General features: G+C 37.6%; 1 protein-coding gene across 1 annotated transcript; it reads right to left on the minus strand.

The window, feature by feature from the left end:
• Positions 1-4,215: 4,215 nt before the first annotated feature.
• Positions 4,216-13,705, minus strand: LOC128608576 (interferon alpha/beta receptor 2-like). The gene is made up of 6 exons (XM_053626398.1): positions 13,327-13,705; positions 9,247-9,376; positions 8,159-8,334; positions 7,712-7,869; positions 5,412-5,568; positions 4,216-5,029 (listed from the first exon to the last, which is right to left on the minus strand). Exons 1-6 carry the CDS (start codon positions 13,400-13,402, stop codon positions 4,881-4,883), a joined length of 846 nt encoding a protein of 281 aa, XP_053482373.1. The 5' UTR covers positions 13,403-13,705; the 3' UTR covers positions 4,216-4,880.
• Between the last annotated feature and the right edge of the window lie 3,389 nt (positions 13,706-17,094).

The following is a 17,094-nucleotide window of genomic DNA, read 5'->3' on the forward strand; positions in this document are numbered from 1 at the left end:
ACCACACCAGTGTGTCCCTGCTGAAAAAACAATGTAAACCATCAGAGAAATTCTAATGGTTTCCACTACAAAAACCATTACAAACCATCAGCTAGCCATTAAAACCATTACCATTATTGGTCCTTAATTGTATCCACTAGACATCCAATAGAAGGCAACAAATGACCAGTAGAGACTGACAAGGACCATTACAGTTTCATCCATCCATCCATTATCTATACAAGTTATCCTACAGGGTCACGGGGAACCTGGAGCCTATCTCACGGAGCATGGGGCACAAGGTGGGGTACACCCTGGACAGGTTGCCAATCCATCGTAGGACACAATCACAATACACATTCGCACACCCATTCATACACTATGGACACTTTGGACATGGCAATCAGCCTACCATACATGTCTTTGTCTGGAGGTGTGAGACAAACATGCTAACCACTAAGCCACCGTGCGCCTGCCATTATAGTTTCAGTTAAAACCAATGCAATTCCAAAATACAATTCCCATTATAACCATTAAAATCTCTACAATTTCTTTTGGGTTTTTAATGTAAATAAACTTTTTTCTCTCATTTTCTGTCTTCTTCATCTTCTCCTTTTCACCCTGTACACACAACTGTTTTTTTTATTATTATTATTTTATTTTGTTTTTTGCTAATGACACCACAATCGTACACCTCATCACCAGGAATGTTCAAATTGCCTACAGGAAGGAAGTAGCTCTAATTACTGCAAAGTGCACTGACAATAACTCCTTTCTTAATGTCAGCCAAACAAATGAATCATTGATGATTTCAGAAAAGGTGAGCACACATACACCTATACATACAGGGCACAGCAGTGGAAAGAGAGAACAATTTCAACTTCCTAGGAGTACACATCACAGAAGACCTTGCTGGGTCAGTCCACACTTCATATCTCATAAGTACTGCCCTGTAAAAAAGTATTAAAACTCTTTCTGTTACTATGTGACTATGTTCTGGTGTGTATTATACTTACTTCATGTCCAATGTCCTATGTTATTTTGCACTAACAAGTGTTTATACCTGTATGTTTATACCTGAGGCTAGCTTAATGACATTTCACTATACACTACCCCCCTGTATATGTAATATTCAATTCAAAGTTAAATTGAATTGAATTACACACACACACACACACACACACACACACACACACACACACACACATATATATATACACACACACACATATATACAGTACCTCACAAAAGTGAGTACACCCCTCACATTTTTGTAAATATTTGATTATATCTTTTCATGTGACAACACTGAAGAAATGACACTTTGCTACAATGTAAAGTAGTGAGTGTACAGCTTGTATAACAGTGTAAATTTGCTGTCCTCTCAAAATAACTCAACCCACAGCCATTAATGTCTAAACCGCTGTCAACAAAAGTGAGTACACCCATAAGTGAAAATGTCCAAATTGGGCCCAAAGTGTCAATATTTTGTGTGGCCACCATTATTTTCCAGCACTGCCTTAACCCTCTTGAGCATGGAGTTCACCAGAGCTTCACAGGTTGCCACTGGAGTCCTCTTCCACTCCTCCATGACGACATCACAGAGCTGGTGGATGTTAGAGACCTTGTGCTCCTCCACCTTCCATTTGAGGATGCCCCACTTTTTTTCAGCTCCTCAGAGAGTTCTTTGCCATGAGGTGCCATGTTGAACTTCCAGTGACCAGTATGAGGGAGTGTGAGAGCGATGACACCAAATTTAACACACCTGCTCTCCATTCACACCGGAGACCTTGTAACACTAACAAGTCACATGACACCGGGGAGGGAAAATGTAATTGGGCCCAATTTGGACATTTTCACTTAGGGGTGTATTCACTTTTGTTGCCAGCGGTTTAGACATTAATGGCTGTGTGTTGAGTTATTTTGAGGGGACAGCAAATTTACACTGTTACACAAGCTGTACACTCACTACTTTACATTGTAGCAAAGTGTCATTTCTTCAGTGTTGTCACATGAAAATAGAGGAAGGAAGTAATACATATATATATATATATATATATATATATATATATATATATATATATATATATATATATATATATATATATGTATTAATTCTGCAGACTACAGGTTTTCCTGGACTTAGGAAATGTTGAATCACGAGTCAGGCTATAGCATTCTGTTTATAGCATAGTGGATAATTGGAAAGATTCCAATTCCAATTCCAATTGCACTGAAAGTTGCAGCTTCTCATGTTACTGACAAACCAAAAAAGCATTTGTCATTCATAAATAAGTTAACCACGGTAATTCTTGGCAACTCACTGTGCTATAAGAGGAATATTATCTCCGACATACAAAATACTCAGTTTTAAAGTTTTTCATTTCTTTTTTTATTTATCTATATTTTATTATTATATTAGCAGTTGCAGGTGCAGTTAAAGGAAACATGATAGTTGGGGGTGCTCATCACCCCTACTTCACACAACTTTTCCTTCCATTGTACTTCTTTTGGTTCCTGGGCGATTTCCTTCAGAATTATTGTAGGTCGTATATCCAAGTCCTCAGGTAGATTTGTAACACGTTTTAGTGGTGCACCTGGCCAGACAGTAACACAGCACTTAAACAGTGCTGATAATGTACTTTATTGGTGATTGCAATACTGCTGTGTTTATACTTCCTATTGAGGATGCGAATCACTTACAATCATCCCAGAGCATATAGACTGAGATAAACACACTGTGTGTAGAAAAAATATGATGTAAATAAATAGACTTGGCCCTCACCTTTTGAGGGCTAAAAGTAGTCTCATGAGTGTTTTTAGTGAAACTGTTTAACATAGTAGTAGTCTATGTCTCACATTTAAAAATGCAAATCTTTCCAACTTGTTATTTGTAAAAAAAAAAAAAACCTTGAGACTGGTAAGTTTCACTGTTTCGTATACTGCATACTACATACGTATACACTTCATTTACTTCCGGTCTAAAAACAAACAAACAAACAAAAAAAACGTATACCACCAAGATATTTACGATCATGTTTTGCCATTTTTGGGATGACTACAAGCAAGTTGTGAGAACATGTGCAGTTTACTGCACTACCTTTCCTCTGCCATTTTGTTTGTTTGTCAAAAAATTACTTTGCCATTGACACATTTGATATACGGACACGTCAATGACATGTTATCCATCAGTTTTTTTCTTTTTGTATTTTCTACACTGTATATTGTATAACTTACCAAACCAAAAAGAGTAGCTCTTAGAAGAAGAAGAAAAAGTCTTTGTCACATATACATTACAGCACAGTAAAATGAATTCTTAGCATAACCCAGCTTGTTAGGAATTTGGGGTCAGAGTACCGGGTTAGCTATGATATGGTGCCCCTGGAGCAGAAAGGCTTAAGGTCCTTGCTCAAGGACCCAAAAGTGGCAGCTTAGCAGTGCTGGGGCTTGAACCCTGACCTTCTGATCACTAACTCAGAGCCTTGACTATAGTTCGTGACTTTATCGAAGACTTTAACTCTTTAACTAAGAATAATTGATGAGCTTTCAAAATTCATTGTTTCACTCAAGTTTATGGTCCATTCTTGAAGATTATATTATGCAATGCCTGAAAAAAAATCTAACAGAAAATGAGTTACATTATTCTTGACTTTAAATGTGTATTGATTGCATGTTTACAAAAGAAGTAGATTTTTTTTTTTTTTTTTATCCCTCTGAGAATGTATAGTTTGAAATCTTTCACTGGAGGTCTGGCATTACCCTTACAATGAACATCACTCAACATTACTCCAGCACTGTTGAAGCAACCATTATTGGTAAACAGTGATACACAGTATATTGTTGATATTAAAACCCATCTAAAATAATTTTATGATTATTCCTATATAAAGAAGAAAATATTAATAATAATGGAATAATATCTAAAATTCTAAAGGTTAGATTTTCCTCAAATGGTCCCATACCATTTTCATTGATCCTGTTTTGTTTTGCATGTTAAACTAGATGCTGTCAATCTGGTAAGAATGGAGAGCAGGACAACGTGCAGGTTTAGAATTGTCCCCTGAAATGAACCCTCAAATTGCAGAAGTAGGACTGGAAGACATATGACAGAGTACTACCATTAACTCAGTAGTCTCAGTAGTAGTCTCAGTAGTGCATTAACTCTAGGACCTTCAGAGAATTCTTCTGGAAAAATTGAGTGAGATTAGTGTGAAAACTGGCTGGAGAGACCAAGTACCGTAAGATATTATTGGCAGTGAGCAGAAAAGCTATTATTCCAAAATGGCTGCAGTGGAATCCTCCGATGGCCCAGTGGTTTGAAATTGTACACGTAGTATGTAATATACTTCATGTAATAAGGCATATCGTAAATGTATACGTTACGGATATTTATATTAACTTTGGGGGGAATGGATTATGATCACAGTTAAAAAAGATTCTATGACAAAAACACTCCAACTGATATATCTAAATGTAAGGAAACACATCTACTGCAACATTGCCCTTAAATGTATGATGCATGATGTAGGAAGCAACTGACCTGATGAAAGTAGTGTTTGTCATCTAATTTTTATTTCTTTATTTTTCCATTGTTCTTGTACTCAAGAGAAGAGAAGCAAAAATAAAGCAGCAAAAACAAGTCTCCTGGAGAACCTTTTCTAACATCTTCAACTGGACAAAAACGTAGAAATGTTAGCAGCCTCGTCATGTTATTTGGGTTTGGAAGGCCCACCACACAAAGGATTAGAGAAACATGGAATGTTTTGCAGTGAGAGAGAGATCAGCAAAAGCTTCATATTTCATTATTTTTCATTAAGAGCACTTCACCCTTTATGTGAAGGATCTGGTGCTGGATCTGGTCCATGTTAAAATCAATTATACAACGGCATTTCATAAGTTTCTCACTTTCTTTCCAGAAAAGGTAAGAAACTCACTAAAGCTCTTAGTAGTGCTGTGTGGAAGTTACCAAACTGGCCAGTGTAGATCAGAGCTGCACAGAGGAGCAACACCAAGAGGAAGACTGCGCACAGGGCGCTCAAAAACATGGCCACTGTGGGACACAAGGAATAAAATTAATCTGTTGTCTCACATATAGTGGAGGTACAGAGTCTTGCAAATGAGTTCAGCTGTTGTAGGCTATAGTTATTTTTTGCCTTTTCTCTATGCTGTAAAGATTTTTTAAAATAGATAAAACAGATTACTTTGCATATAAAGCCTTACTAGGTGAAAATGTGATGTATACAAGTTACCAGTTAAGATGATGATGATGATTATAATAATAATAATAATAATAATAATAATAATAAAGTTATACTGTTATCACATCATAAATACGATCTACTGTTTTCTGTGTCTTTAAGCATATAAAAAAAAGAAAAGAAAAGACAAAAGTGACAGAAAACTATGTTCTGTGCTAATGAATTCAGCTGTACCTGTGTTGAGTGGCTGAGAACTTGTGTAGGTGCACTGAGGATCAGAAGGAAGTACAAGGTTTTTAAAGCTCGTTACTGTAATGGCTGTGATGCAGTACTCCACTCCGGGCTCTAGATAGTTGATCAGATTCTCTCCATTGGATGCCTTCATAACAAACTGAGAAATTCAAACAAAATATTTTAAAATTTCAAGTAGCGGTTAATAATAGATCAGTAACATATAATCTTAAATTACAATCACTCATAAATGAAATATTGCATATTTGAAGTGTTCCATAAGCATCTGCAGAAAAATACAAACAGTAGGGTTCTGTCTGTACCGTGCATGAAGAAATGCTTATTTTCAACATACTGAACAAAATTTCCGATACATACTGGTGTATATATTTAGATTTGTATCATGGTATGTAGCAAGAACAATTTAGAAAAAAACACCCTCACTTTGCATTTGCACAAAAGCCTTGCTTTAAAAAGTAACATATTTTCCATGAAGACTTTTACAGACTTGCTCTTTGTCTCTCCATAGCAACCACAAACCAACGTGTGTTGTGAATAGGTAGAAATCCCCATGTCTGATTTAGGAGATAGAGGAGGCTGTTTACAAGCAAAGGAAATTCATTTTGTGCTACACAGAGAGGAAAAGATGCCTCATGAGCTTACAGTCAGAATGACTTTTTTTTTTGACAATGACAAGTAAAGTGTCAATTTCAAAGAATGCAGAATATATATATATATATATATATATATATATATATATATATATATATATATATATATATATATATATATATAATTATTTTTAACATGAGTTATATAAAAAAATATCCCTTTTAATAGAGTTTAGTAAAACTACTTGGATCCATCAAGCTAAATTATATGAAATGAGTGAACAGAAATAAAACTAAGTTGAAAGATAAAGAAGAAAAAAACATAGTAATGTTCAACTCAATCTCATGACAAATCTGAAGGTATCTTAACGCTATCAAGCATTCACCTTAACCTTGACTGGAACATATGTAACTCCCCAATTCTGCTCCAAAAAAGAGGTTCAAATGGATTAATTTCCCTAAAATCTGTTGTTTTTTTTGTGATATTTACACTTTGCCTTGAGGTCATATGATCTGATTATCTCACTTGGGTTGCACTGTTGCAGACATAATGAATTACTTGGTTGTAGTTGTGCCTTTAAAAGTTTAAAAATTGATAACCAAGTGATTGGATGCTTTACTCTGTTCCACAACATGCTCAGTGTTCTGTGAACGATGAGTACTAAAATACAAACACTGGCCACTTTCATCCGTACCCTGCTTATTCATTCAAGAATCTGAGGCTACAGGAAAATGTAGAAAATTTCCAGCTGTCCAGTTTGGGTGAGCCTCTGCCCTTGGTAGCCTCAGATTTCTGTTCTTGTCTGACATGAAGGGAACTGTCTGCTGTTGTAGCTCATACACCTCAAGGGTTGAAGAGCATTCTGAGATGCTTTTCTGCTCATCACAGTTGTAAAAAGTGCTTATTTGAGTTACCATAGTCTTCCTATCTCATCAACAAGACATTTCTACCCTCTTTGAACTCTGTCAAGGGTTCTGTGGCCATTTGAGTTTGAGTTATCAGTGTTATTTTGGACAATTCAGTATTGTTGATGGTTTCATTATAAGTGCATTCCCAATTTTCTCTTTCTCTATCCTTCTGACAGACAGTAGCCTATGAGTACATGTGTAGGGGCAGAAACAATTGTGACAACCAATGAAAACATAGAAGAAGCAGGACTTACCTGGTCAAGTGTTGTTCTTAAAGAGAGATGTACACTGACACTACATATTTATGGCAAGCCTACTAAAGCCTCTGTGTAAATAGGTTATCTGCATCTCATTTCAGTTCAGCTACATAACAGAACATGCTATAAAATAGTCCACTTGTGAACTTTTATTTAATTCTAAGATTGTCTGAAGCATTATATCTTATTTTCACATCTTTCCTTTTCATGTTCATGTCATTTTAGAAAATGACTAAAATGTCATCAAGACCAACATTTACAATCAATTCATATCTTCAAAATAATTTATTTCTAAGTGTTTTTTGTTTCTGCTGTTGCCTCTAATGCTTTCATCTATACAGCTATCATGAAGAGTGCAATACCCAATACAGGAAACAGCCAACAGGAAGTGATGCACCTGGCTTCACCTCCTAACTGAAACTTGTATAGCTTGCTCCAGTTCTTATTTACTGTAATTGTTTGTCGTTTGTGAATTCTTATGCATTAGTGATCATGAAGCTGATTTGGGACAGCATGCCAGACTCACCTGTGCTTTGTCTCTAGTTCTGGACACATTGACAGTATACCTTTGATAAAGGTATGTCAGTGGGTCATGTTTTTGCTCCACACTGAGCGGTGGACTTAGTTTCAGCAGGAGGCAATTTCCACAGCCGGTTAGCGACACAAGTGGAGGACCCAGAGTTGCTGTGAAGGTCAAAGGTCAGAAATCAGTTGGAGACATGGAGATTCTATCCACTTTATTAGGTTTATCAGATTGTGGTGTGGATTATAGACTGGCGCATCCACACATGATTAAATCCTCACAGTCTATGAGCCTTTCACTCACACGTGTGAGTAAAGTGTAAACTCCATATAAATCCATTGAAATCACACAATTACACTTTCTATATGCGGTTAACGTTTTTTTTAGCAGCATAATCTACAAAAACTTGTAGATTCTTAGAAAAATATTTGCAAGGTAAGAGTTACTTACTGTCCACCAGGGGAGTAAAGAATTTAGATGTAGTCCAGTTAGATTCCTGGTCCTGACTGAATGCTTGCACTCGGGCTTGATAATGACCAAACGTTTCGTTGAAAGTTGTAGTCAAATCACAAGACTCGCCAATTTGTAAGTCAGAACAGCTCTTCACTGAAATCCAGAGCTCTCTCCTTGAGTGGGCATATACGAGAGCTGTCACTTTGTTTACTGAATTGCATAAAAGGCAATTTTAGAGACACAGAGCACTCAGAACCATGCCTGTCACAATTATTTAAAAAATAAAAAATAAAAATAATTAATTATTTTGGTGAGTACTAGTTTTCACCTTTCACCAGATGGTTTTATAACCTTTTCCTTTTCTGATATATTTCAATAATTTTATTTTTTTCATCTCTTCTGGAAATTCTTTTGACTGTGGCATAGTGTGCTGCTTGTTGAGACATTGTAGCCTGCATAACATTGCTGGAAAGTTTCTATTTAAGTGATGTTTAGATTCAGTAGGCCTGGCAGGAATCAAGCCTAGGTGTGTCTAATCTAACTGAACCCAACTATCAATTAAATTTGGTTAAGTATTTGGCCAAGTAACTAAGGGGGCAATTACTTTTTTGGTGTTGGATAACTTTTTTTCTTCAAATAAACGACATGTTCATTTAAAAACTAAAGTTTGCTTTTACTCAGCTGGCCTTTGTCTCATAGAAGTTGAAGTTCTGAAGCAATTGTGTGACAAATATGCAAAAATCGAACAAAATAGGAAGGGGCAAATACTTTTCCCACAACTTTTTATCTAGATGCGGAAGGCATGACAAATTATAAGTAAAATATAAAGTACTGCAACAATAAACAGGCAATGAAATTCATGTTTGCTGATATGTTCTATTTGAACAACTGTTTACATTTATAGGATAGAACAGTGATGATTGTGGAAGTACATAGGTAATCTTAATCAGCTCTAATAATCACAATTTAATTGATGTATTAATAAACACATAACAATATTAAACTTGTACTTGAGTTAAAGATCAGTGCTCCAACTTTATTGCTATCTAGAGAAATGATCTGGTGTAACAGGAGCTTCAACTTACTTCTGATTATAGCTCTGCACTCTGAAGTGTGTGACAGCTGCTGTGCCAGGACCTGGTGTCCATGTGAGCTTGTGCTCCAGATTAAAGGAGACGATGGACACGTTTTGGGGAGAGCTGAGTGAACAGTGCACTGGGAAATATATATAAAAAAAAAAAAAGTAAAAGAAAAAAGGAGATAAACTAGTCAAAATGGAGTACACACACACACACACACACACACACACAAAGGAAACAGCCAGAATGTGGCCTTACCAGTATCTATGGAAATAAAGACTTCAAACAAGGTTTTAAATAAGCCAAAGCAAACTAAAATGTTTCACCAGATTTACAAAAGTTTTGGAAACGCTGACTTTCTTGGTACTCGTATGCATATGTTGATCACCTGTAAAGTGCAAAACCCATTCCTGACACAAAGAAAAGCTCATTTGCATTTACTGACGCTGTGCATTAAATACTAAATTAAAATATACAAAAATCAGAAATGAATAAGAAATAATAAGAAATAAAATGAGAAATATGAAGTATATGTTCAGTAAGTCGTGCAAAAAGAGATGTACAACATAAGCAGAGAATGTGAAAAAAATGGATGTACAAAATATGCAGTATGTTACATATAGTAACAATACAAAGTTCAAAGTGCAGTGTGCATAGTGTTGGTGGAGTGCAGAGTGACTGTAGAGTCAGTAAGGAATCCTAAGGCAGTGGTTTTCAAAGTGGGGGCCAGTGGTACTAAGTATAGTAATAGATAGTCAACATAATGTACACCATCATGGGGTATGTCAAGGAGGAGCCTTCCAACCAGGCTGGAACCATCTCCCACCCTCCCTCCCCCACTTTGGATCTCGTTCAGCCTGCTGTGTCGATGGAGAATGTTGTTCAGCCTCCCTGCTCGTCTGAGGATGTCGCTCAGTCTCCCTGTTCAGCTGATAATGTTGCTCCACCTCCAGGTGCGGCCAAGAGCTCTGCTTTTCATCCCTGCTCCGCCTCAAACGTCACTACGCCAGGCTCCACTTCAAACATTGCTCCGACTTCCTGCTCGGTTGAGAACATCGCTCCACCTTCCTGCTCAGCTGAGGACATCACTCTGCCTTCCTGCTCACCTGAAGATGTCACTCATTTTCTTTGCTTCACTCCCCCTTCCTGCTCCTTGGAGGACATCGCTCCCACCTCATGCTTCACGGAGAGCTTCACTCCCCCATCATGCTTCACGGATAGCATCGCTCCCCCATCTGGCCTTGCGGAAAACTTCTCTCCTTCCTCTGGCCTCGTGGAGAACTTCACTCCCCTCTAGAGCCTCGCTGAGAGCGTCGCTTTCCCTCTAGCTCAGTGGTTAATGTTTCTCCCCCATCGGGGCCCGCTTTGAGCTTCGAGCCCCATGATGGCTACGCAGTGACTATCGCTCCATGCCCAAGCCAGGCTGGGGATATTGTGATTTCTCTCTAGTATGGAAGAGACCACCCCACGTCCGTACCACAGAGAACATGCCAAGAGTCCTCTTTATGGTCCTGCAAGCGATGACATTCAAGGGAACTGTCGAATACTTGGGGACCTCTGCTCTGGGTATTCAGGACCCCCTCCTGGGGGGTTCTGTCATGGATATCCCCGGAGGCTACTCTGGACTACAGCTCCTAGGAGCCACTGCATTACATCACAGTCACATGGCCACATGCACCTGAAACACATTCTAGTTAACAAGCACTGTGTGTATATATATATTTTTTATTCCATGTCTTAGTGTTTTTGCCACGTGTTTATAGCTTCTTTTGTGTTTGTTTTGATTATTATTAAACATTTATCTGCACTTGCATCCATCTCCACCCCTAAATCATGACAATTAAAACTAGTTTTGCTTTTCCATGAACATGGTTCCACAAAGAATTATGTACAAAACACATATTAAAGAAAACCCCCAAAACAACAGTGACATCACCAACAACTTCCACATGGCAGGGGAAGTTCAAAGTAGTTCAAAGAAGTTCATTGTTCAAAGAAGACTTTAAGAGCAGAAATATAGAGTCCATATCACAAGATACAAACCGCTCATCAGCAGTAAGAATTGGAAAGCCAAATTGGAATTTGCAAAGAGATACAGAGATGAGACACGAAAGTTCTGGAACCAAGATTAACCTCTACCAAAGTGATGGAAAGGCCAAAGTGTGGAGAAAGAAAGTTAGGATCTGCACATGATCCAAAACATACATGCTCATCTGTGAAACATGGTGGAGGAAGTGTCATAGCCCAGCATGGCTGCTTCTGGAACAGGCTCACTAATCTTCATTGACGATGTAACTCATGATGGTAGCAGCAGAATGAATTCAGCTTACAGAAATTTACAGGAACATTTTGTCTGCCAATTTATAGAGAAATGCATCCAAATTAATCAGGAGGAACTTTATCATGCAGCAAGACAATGATCCAAAACACACTGCCAACTCATCAAGAAAATCCGACCCTACATCACCGAACAGGCTACACAGATACTAGTCCAGGCTCTTGTTATCTCTAAACTGGACTACTGCAACTCACTGCTTTCAGGCCTCCCAGCCAGCTCCATCAAACCCCTTCAGATGATTCAGAATACTGCAGCGCACCTCGTCTTCAACCAGCCCAAGAGAACCCATGTCACACCCCTCTTCATCTCCCTCCACTGGCTTTCTCTAACCGCCCGCATCAAATTCAAGGCCTTGATGCTCACCTACAAGACCTTGTCAGGAACAGCACCCTCCTACCTCAACTCTCTCCTGAAGGCCTACGTTCCCTCTCGCAATCTGCAATCGATTAGCGACCGACGTTTAGTAGTTCCCACAGCGTGGCACAAGGTCCCTTTCCAGAACCTTCACGCTAACTGTTCCTCAGTGGTAGAATGCACTTCCAATCTCAATCCGGACCGCAGAATCTCTCACCATCTTCAAAAAACAGCTAAAGACCCACCTCTTCCGTGAACACCTAACCAACTCATAATAATAATAATAATAAAATAATAATAAAAAATTGCACTTACACCTCTACTCTGTGCACTTTGCTTTCTCTGGAACTCAATTAACGGATCTTGTATGGTAGCACTACTTGTATTGTTCTCTGCTTGATATATCGCGTTGCTTGTATTTTTCTCATTTGTAAGTCGCTTTGGATAAAAGCGTCTGCTAAGTGAATAAATGGAAATGTAAATGTAACTCAACAAACAACTTTATCAGGGGGAAAAGTGGAAGGTTTAATCCAGTTGAGCACCATTTCACCCCCTGAAGAGGAAACTGAAGGGAGAATCCCCCCCCCCCAATACAATACAAGCAATACAAAAGAAGGAAATAACAATGATGTTAGTGCATTACAGGCTTGATGCAATTATTGCAAGTAAGGGATATGCAACTAAATACAAGTGCTACTTACTTTAATTTGCTTCAAGACTATTTATTAATATACTTATGCTCACCTAAAAATTGGGTGGTCTGATACAAAAGGTATATGTTTTATGTTCTTTAACACATCTAGATGTAAATATAGGAAATAAAAAATGAAATCTCATATCCCTCTTTTGATCTCAAACCCAAATGTCTTCAGTCTACAGCAAAAACAAATTAATTGGCCTTGCTGTTCCAATAGTATCAGGGGGGACTGTATTTCTTGAGTTTACCATTGGCAAATGCTTATTGAATGTCAGATTTCGATTTTCACCGTTTTTTTTTTTTTTTTTTTTTACATTTGAAATTGTGTTGCCAGGGGCTTTATAGGCATAGTCATGTTGTGTGTGTTCACATGAATACTTATTCAGGGGCTGATTATGTAAGTTTAAATCTCATGTAGCATGTACTCAGATTGCAAAAAAAATCCAGGTTTGTCATGCAGCTTCAGGGTTACATAAAACACAAAAGACTAAATCTTACCTCTGAGCACAATGAAAATGTTTATACAATAAATTTACTGTAAGAAAATAATTTCTGCACTGCTATATCAGTACTAAATGGTGTTTAATGTTTTCTCTTATAAATAATTGCAAACCTAGATGCAGGAAACCAAAATAGTTGTCAATCTGTAAAACTCCCATTTAAAACAATCAGAGATAAACATAAAAGTTTTCCATACCTTCCAGTATTAAAAAGAAAAAAATTGTCCACAATATCCCGTGCTGTCGCGTGCAGTTCATCTTGGTTGACCGCATTGTGGGTGTTTCTTATTATTTAACATGTGTGGATGTGTTTCTGCATAAGTGAGGTGTGTGAACTAGTGTGTGTTAAACATCAGAGGATGGGTTTGTTTTGGTGCTGGGGAGAACTAAGTTTCCATTTCCCCACAAGTCCCTCCCTGCACAGAGATATCATAAGCACCACACACACACACACACGCACACGCATACACACACTACCACACACACACGCATACACACATATTTCACAAATATAATGTCCTTTCCTTAACTTTTGCTAATCCAAAAGTGTTTTTTAAAATACTGTACTGATCAAAGATAAACGACAACGTTCTAATTCATTCCATTATCACAAATGTGAAAAACATTATGGCATTATATACAGTTGCAATCAAAATTATTCAGCCCCCATTGCAAATCAGGTTTATTGTCTAAATTTAGCTTTTTGACTTTCAGCTGTTTACAATAAACAAATCAAACAAAAGCAATTGAAATAGTTCAACACAACGAATGCTTCAAGTGGTTTCCCCAAATTCAGCTGAAAATGAAACTTATAATGATTTCTCCAGTCTCAAAATTATTCAACCCCCTGAAAAGAATCCCTCACAACAGCACAAATATGCAAAACAGATGTTGTCTCAAGCACACCTGATGCAACGAATCAAGGACTTCATTAGTTGCACCTGGTGTGCTTGAATTTTGGTAGGTACTGCATACTGGGAACACCCCACAAGACCTATCATTATGGAGCTTCTCTAGCCCAGTCCTCTAGACATCCAATTTGGCCCATGTCAAAGTAGCTCAGATCCTTACACGTTCCCATTTGTCCTGCTTCCACCTCATCAACTTTGAAAACCTGATTTTGGGTTGTCTTTAGGATTTCTGCAGCATGAAATTGTTTCTACTGATTTCACCCCTGTGAGCCCTTTAGCCATGTAGTTCCCTACTACTGTAATATATCTTCTCTTCTTGATCCCATAGTTTTTTTTAGCATCATTTGCAACTCGAATAAAAATCTAATTTTCAAAAATGCCAGTTAACAAACAGGACTTGTACTACCCAAACTAAATACAGCTGTGCATACATATAGTTTATTCCCAAGATATTCCAAAGACAGAGAGAGAAAAAAAAAACTATATATATGATTATATCACTTACAGAGATATTAATACAAACATGCTTTTAAAAAGCATAAGAAAAAAATAAACACACGAGCATGTTGACGAACCTTTTTGAACATCAGAGTTACAATGGTAGCACTCCTGTATGTGAAATAACCTTTGCCCTTGACTTAGAAAACAGTCAAGAGGTGACAACAGATCCTGATACAGCTTACAGGAGCTAGTAATGGTGAGGTCATGCTTCTAAGGAAGTGTAAACCATAACATGAAATGAAACCAACAGCCTTTCTGTTTAACATTGAGTTACAATCAACATTATAGCCAATACTGAGCATGATCTAGGCAACACAATCAGTGGAAAAAAATAGCACTGCAAGTGAAGACATCATAACAATTATTTGCTATGTATGTAGATAACAAGACCTGGCAAATATTGCAGGACTGGCATAAAAATAAAGAAAAGTATATTGCGATTCCACTGTGAAAAGTAATATTTCATGTGGTAAACATGAAATACTGTTGAACAGTTCATGCAACATTGATGATTTGTGTTATTTTGATATATCTGACTGACAAAGTAAAATGTTTTAATACACTACACCCTGTTGAACAGTTCATGTAACACTGATGATGACCGATGAAGTGAAATAATACATGAATTTAATACATTAAACCCTACCAGAGACTGAAGTGTCTATAAAAACATTTATGCTGCATTCGACATAATTGAGAAGTGGGAAGGTGGAACTTGGAATTTCATTATTTTCGAGCTACAAAATGGGGAAAATCCACAGATACTTTCATGTTCATCTTTTTTGGGCTAGCCAGCTAACTGTGTTGAGTGATGTATATTTTCCAGTGAACTGTATAACAAGCCAGTGTGTCTTCCGTTGTCTCTTAATTTTGATGCACTGAGCAACCATTTTCATTTTATGTTTATTACTACGGGACCATTATACAGACTGTGTGGTCCGTTTGCTGTTTTCAGAGCTTGTGTCTTGAGAAAGATCTGGCTATTGAGTTTAAAACAATCACCAAAATGGACCTAAACCAGGCTCTCTGTCAGTTTTATGCCACTGTGAAAAGGTGAACCCTAGGGTTTCAGCAGTTATGTTGGCCTACATCAATGATCCACCAATTATGGAATATTTTAATAAATCAATTAATCTGTCTTAATCAATCAAAGTATATATCATAAATATGATCAATCATTATCAAGTGAAAAATTCCTATTATTAAAGCAGCTATTGTCATGTCACAGCAAACCAGCGACTCCGTTTACCAGAATGCACCTCAAACTACAAACATGGCTGACGCAGACTACAACTCCCAACCTAACACACAGACACTTCAACTTCTCCTGAATACTAATCAAACACACCTTTTTCCAATCACTCACACACGCGCAGCACACATACACACACACACACACACACACACACACACACACACACACACACACACACACACCACCCTTTAAAAGAGACTGCTCAGTCACCCAACCTTTGCATTCAGTTACTATTGTTTTTGTCTATACCAAGCTGGTCTCTGTTGTTGATATTCTGGTTTTGTTTTTCTTTTGATTCTGATTATTTGCCTTACCTGCTCTAGTCTGTTTGCTTGATTGCCTGACCTTTGCCTGTCTTCGTTTTTGGTCTTTGCCCTGCACTTTGGGTTGTTATTCTCATTAAAGCTGCCATACCTGCATTTGCTTCCATCTCAGCCTCCATTATGTGACAGCTACAGTATAAACAGCTTTGTTTCTCTAGTCTGAATTAAATTAGACAAAAAACGTCGGGGTTACGCATGTAACCCTGTTCCCTGAGAAGGGAACGAGACGTTGCATTTAGCATAACAGTATGGGAAGCGCCTTGCACGCGTGACCGGTATCTGAAGCTTGTGTAAAATCATGCCTCTACTTATAGGCCTGCCATGATCAGGTGACGTGGCAATTAAGCGCGTCGCATGATATATATATATATGGCACCTGTGAACCACGCTGAACTAGTTTTTTCGAAGCTACACGCTAGATAGAGTGGCTCCACTCAAAAGGAAAATAATTAGAGAAAAAAAATTAGCACCCTGGTATAACGATCAAACGCGAACCTTAAAACAGACAACTCGACAATTAGAACGTAAATGGCGTCAAACCAAACTGGTGATATTTCAAACAGCATGGAAGGAGAGCCTACTGAAATATAGGAAATCTCTTGGCGATGCTAGAAAAATCTATTTCTCCACCTTAATAGGAGACAACAAAAACAATTCTACATTCCTTTTCAACACAGTAGCAAAATTAACTAGGAATAAAACCACTACAGAGAGAAACACTCAATCATTACATAGCAGTGAAGATTTCATGAAATTTTTCATCGATAAGGTTGAAAATATTAGACGTGAAATACAGGCCATTAAATTAAAACCGGACAGTACTGTAACAAACCCATTACATGACAATGTAGCAATATCAGATCAATGTTTAGAGTATTTTGCTTCGCTTAGAGAGACCGAACTAGCTACATTAATCTCTTCAGCCAATTCATCAACTTGCATACTAGATCCCGTACCTACATGTTTGTTTAAACA

This window comes from Ictalurus furcatus, chromosome 6 (assembly GCF_023375685.1).
Source record: "Ictalurus furcatus strain D&B chromosome 6, Billie_1.0, whole genome shotgun sequence".
Lineage (NCBI taxonomy): Eukaryota > Metazoa > Chordata > Actinopteri > Siluriformes > Ictaluridae > Ictalurus > Ictalurus furcatus.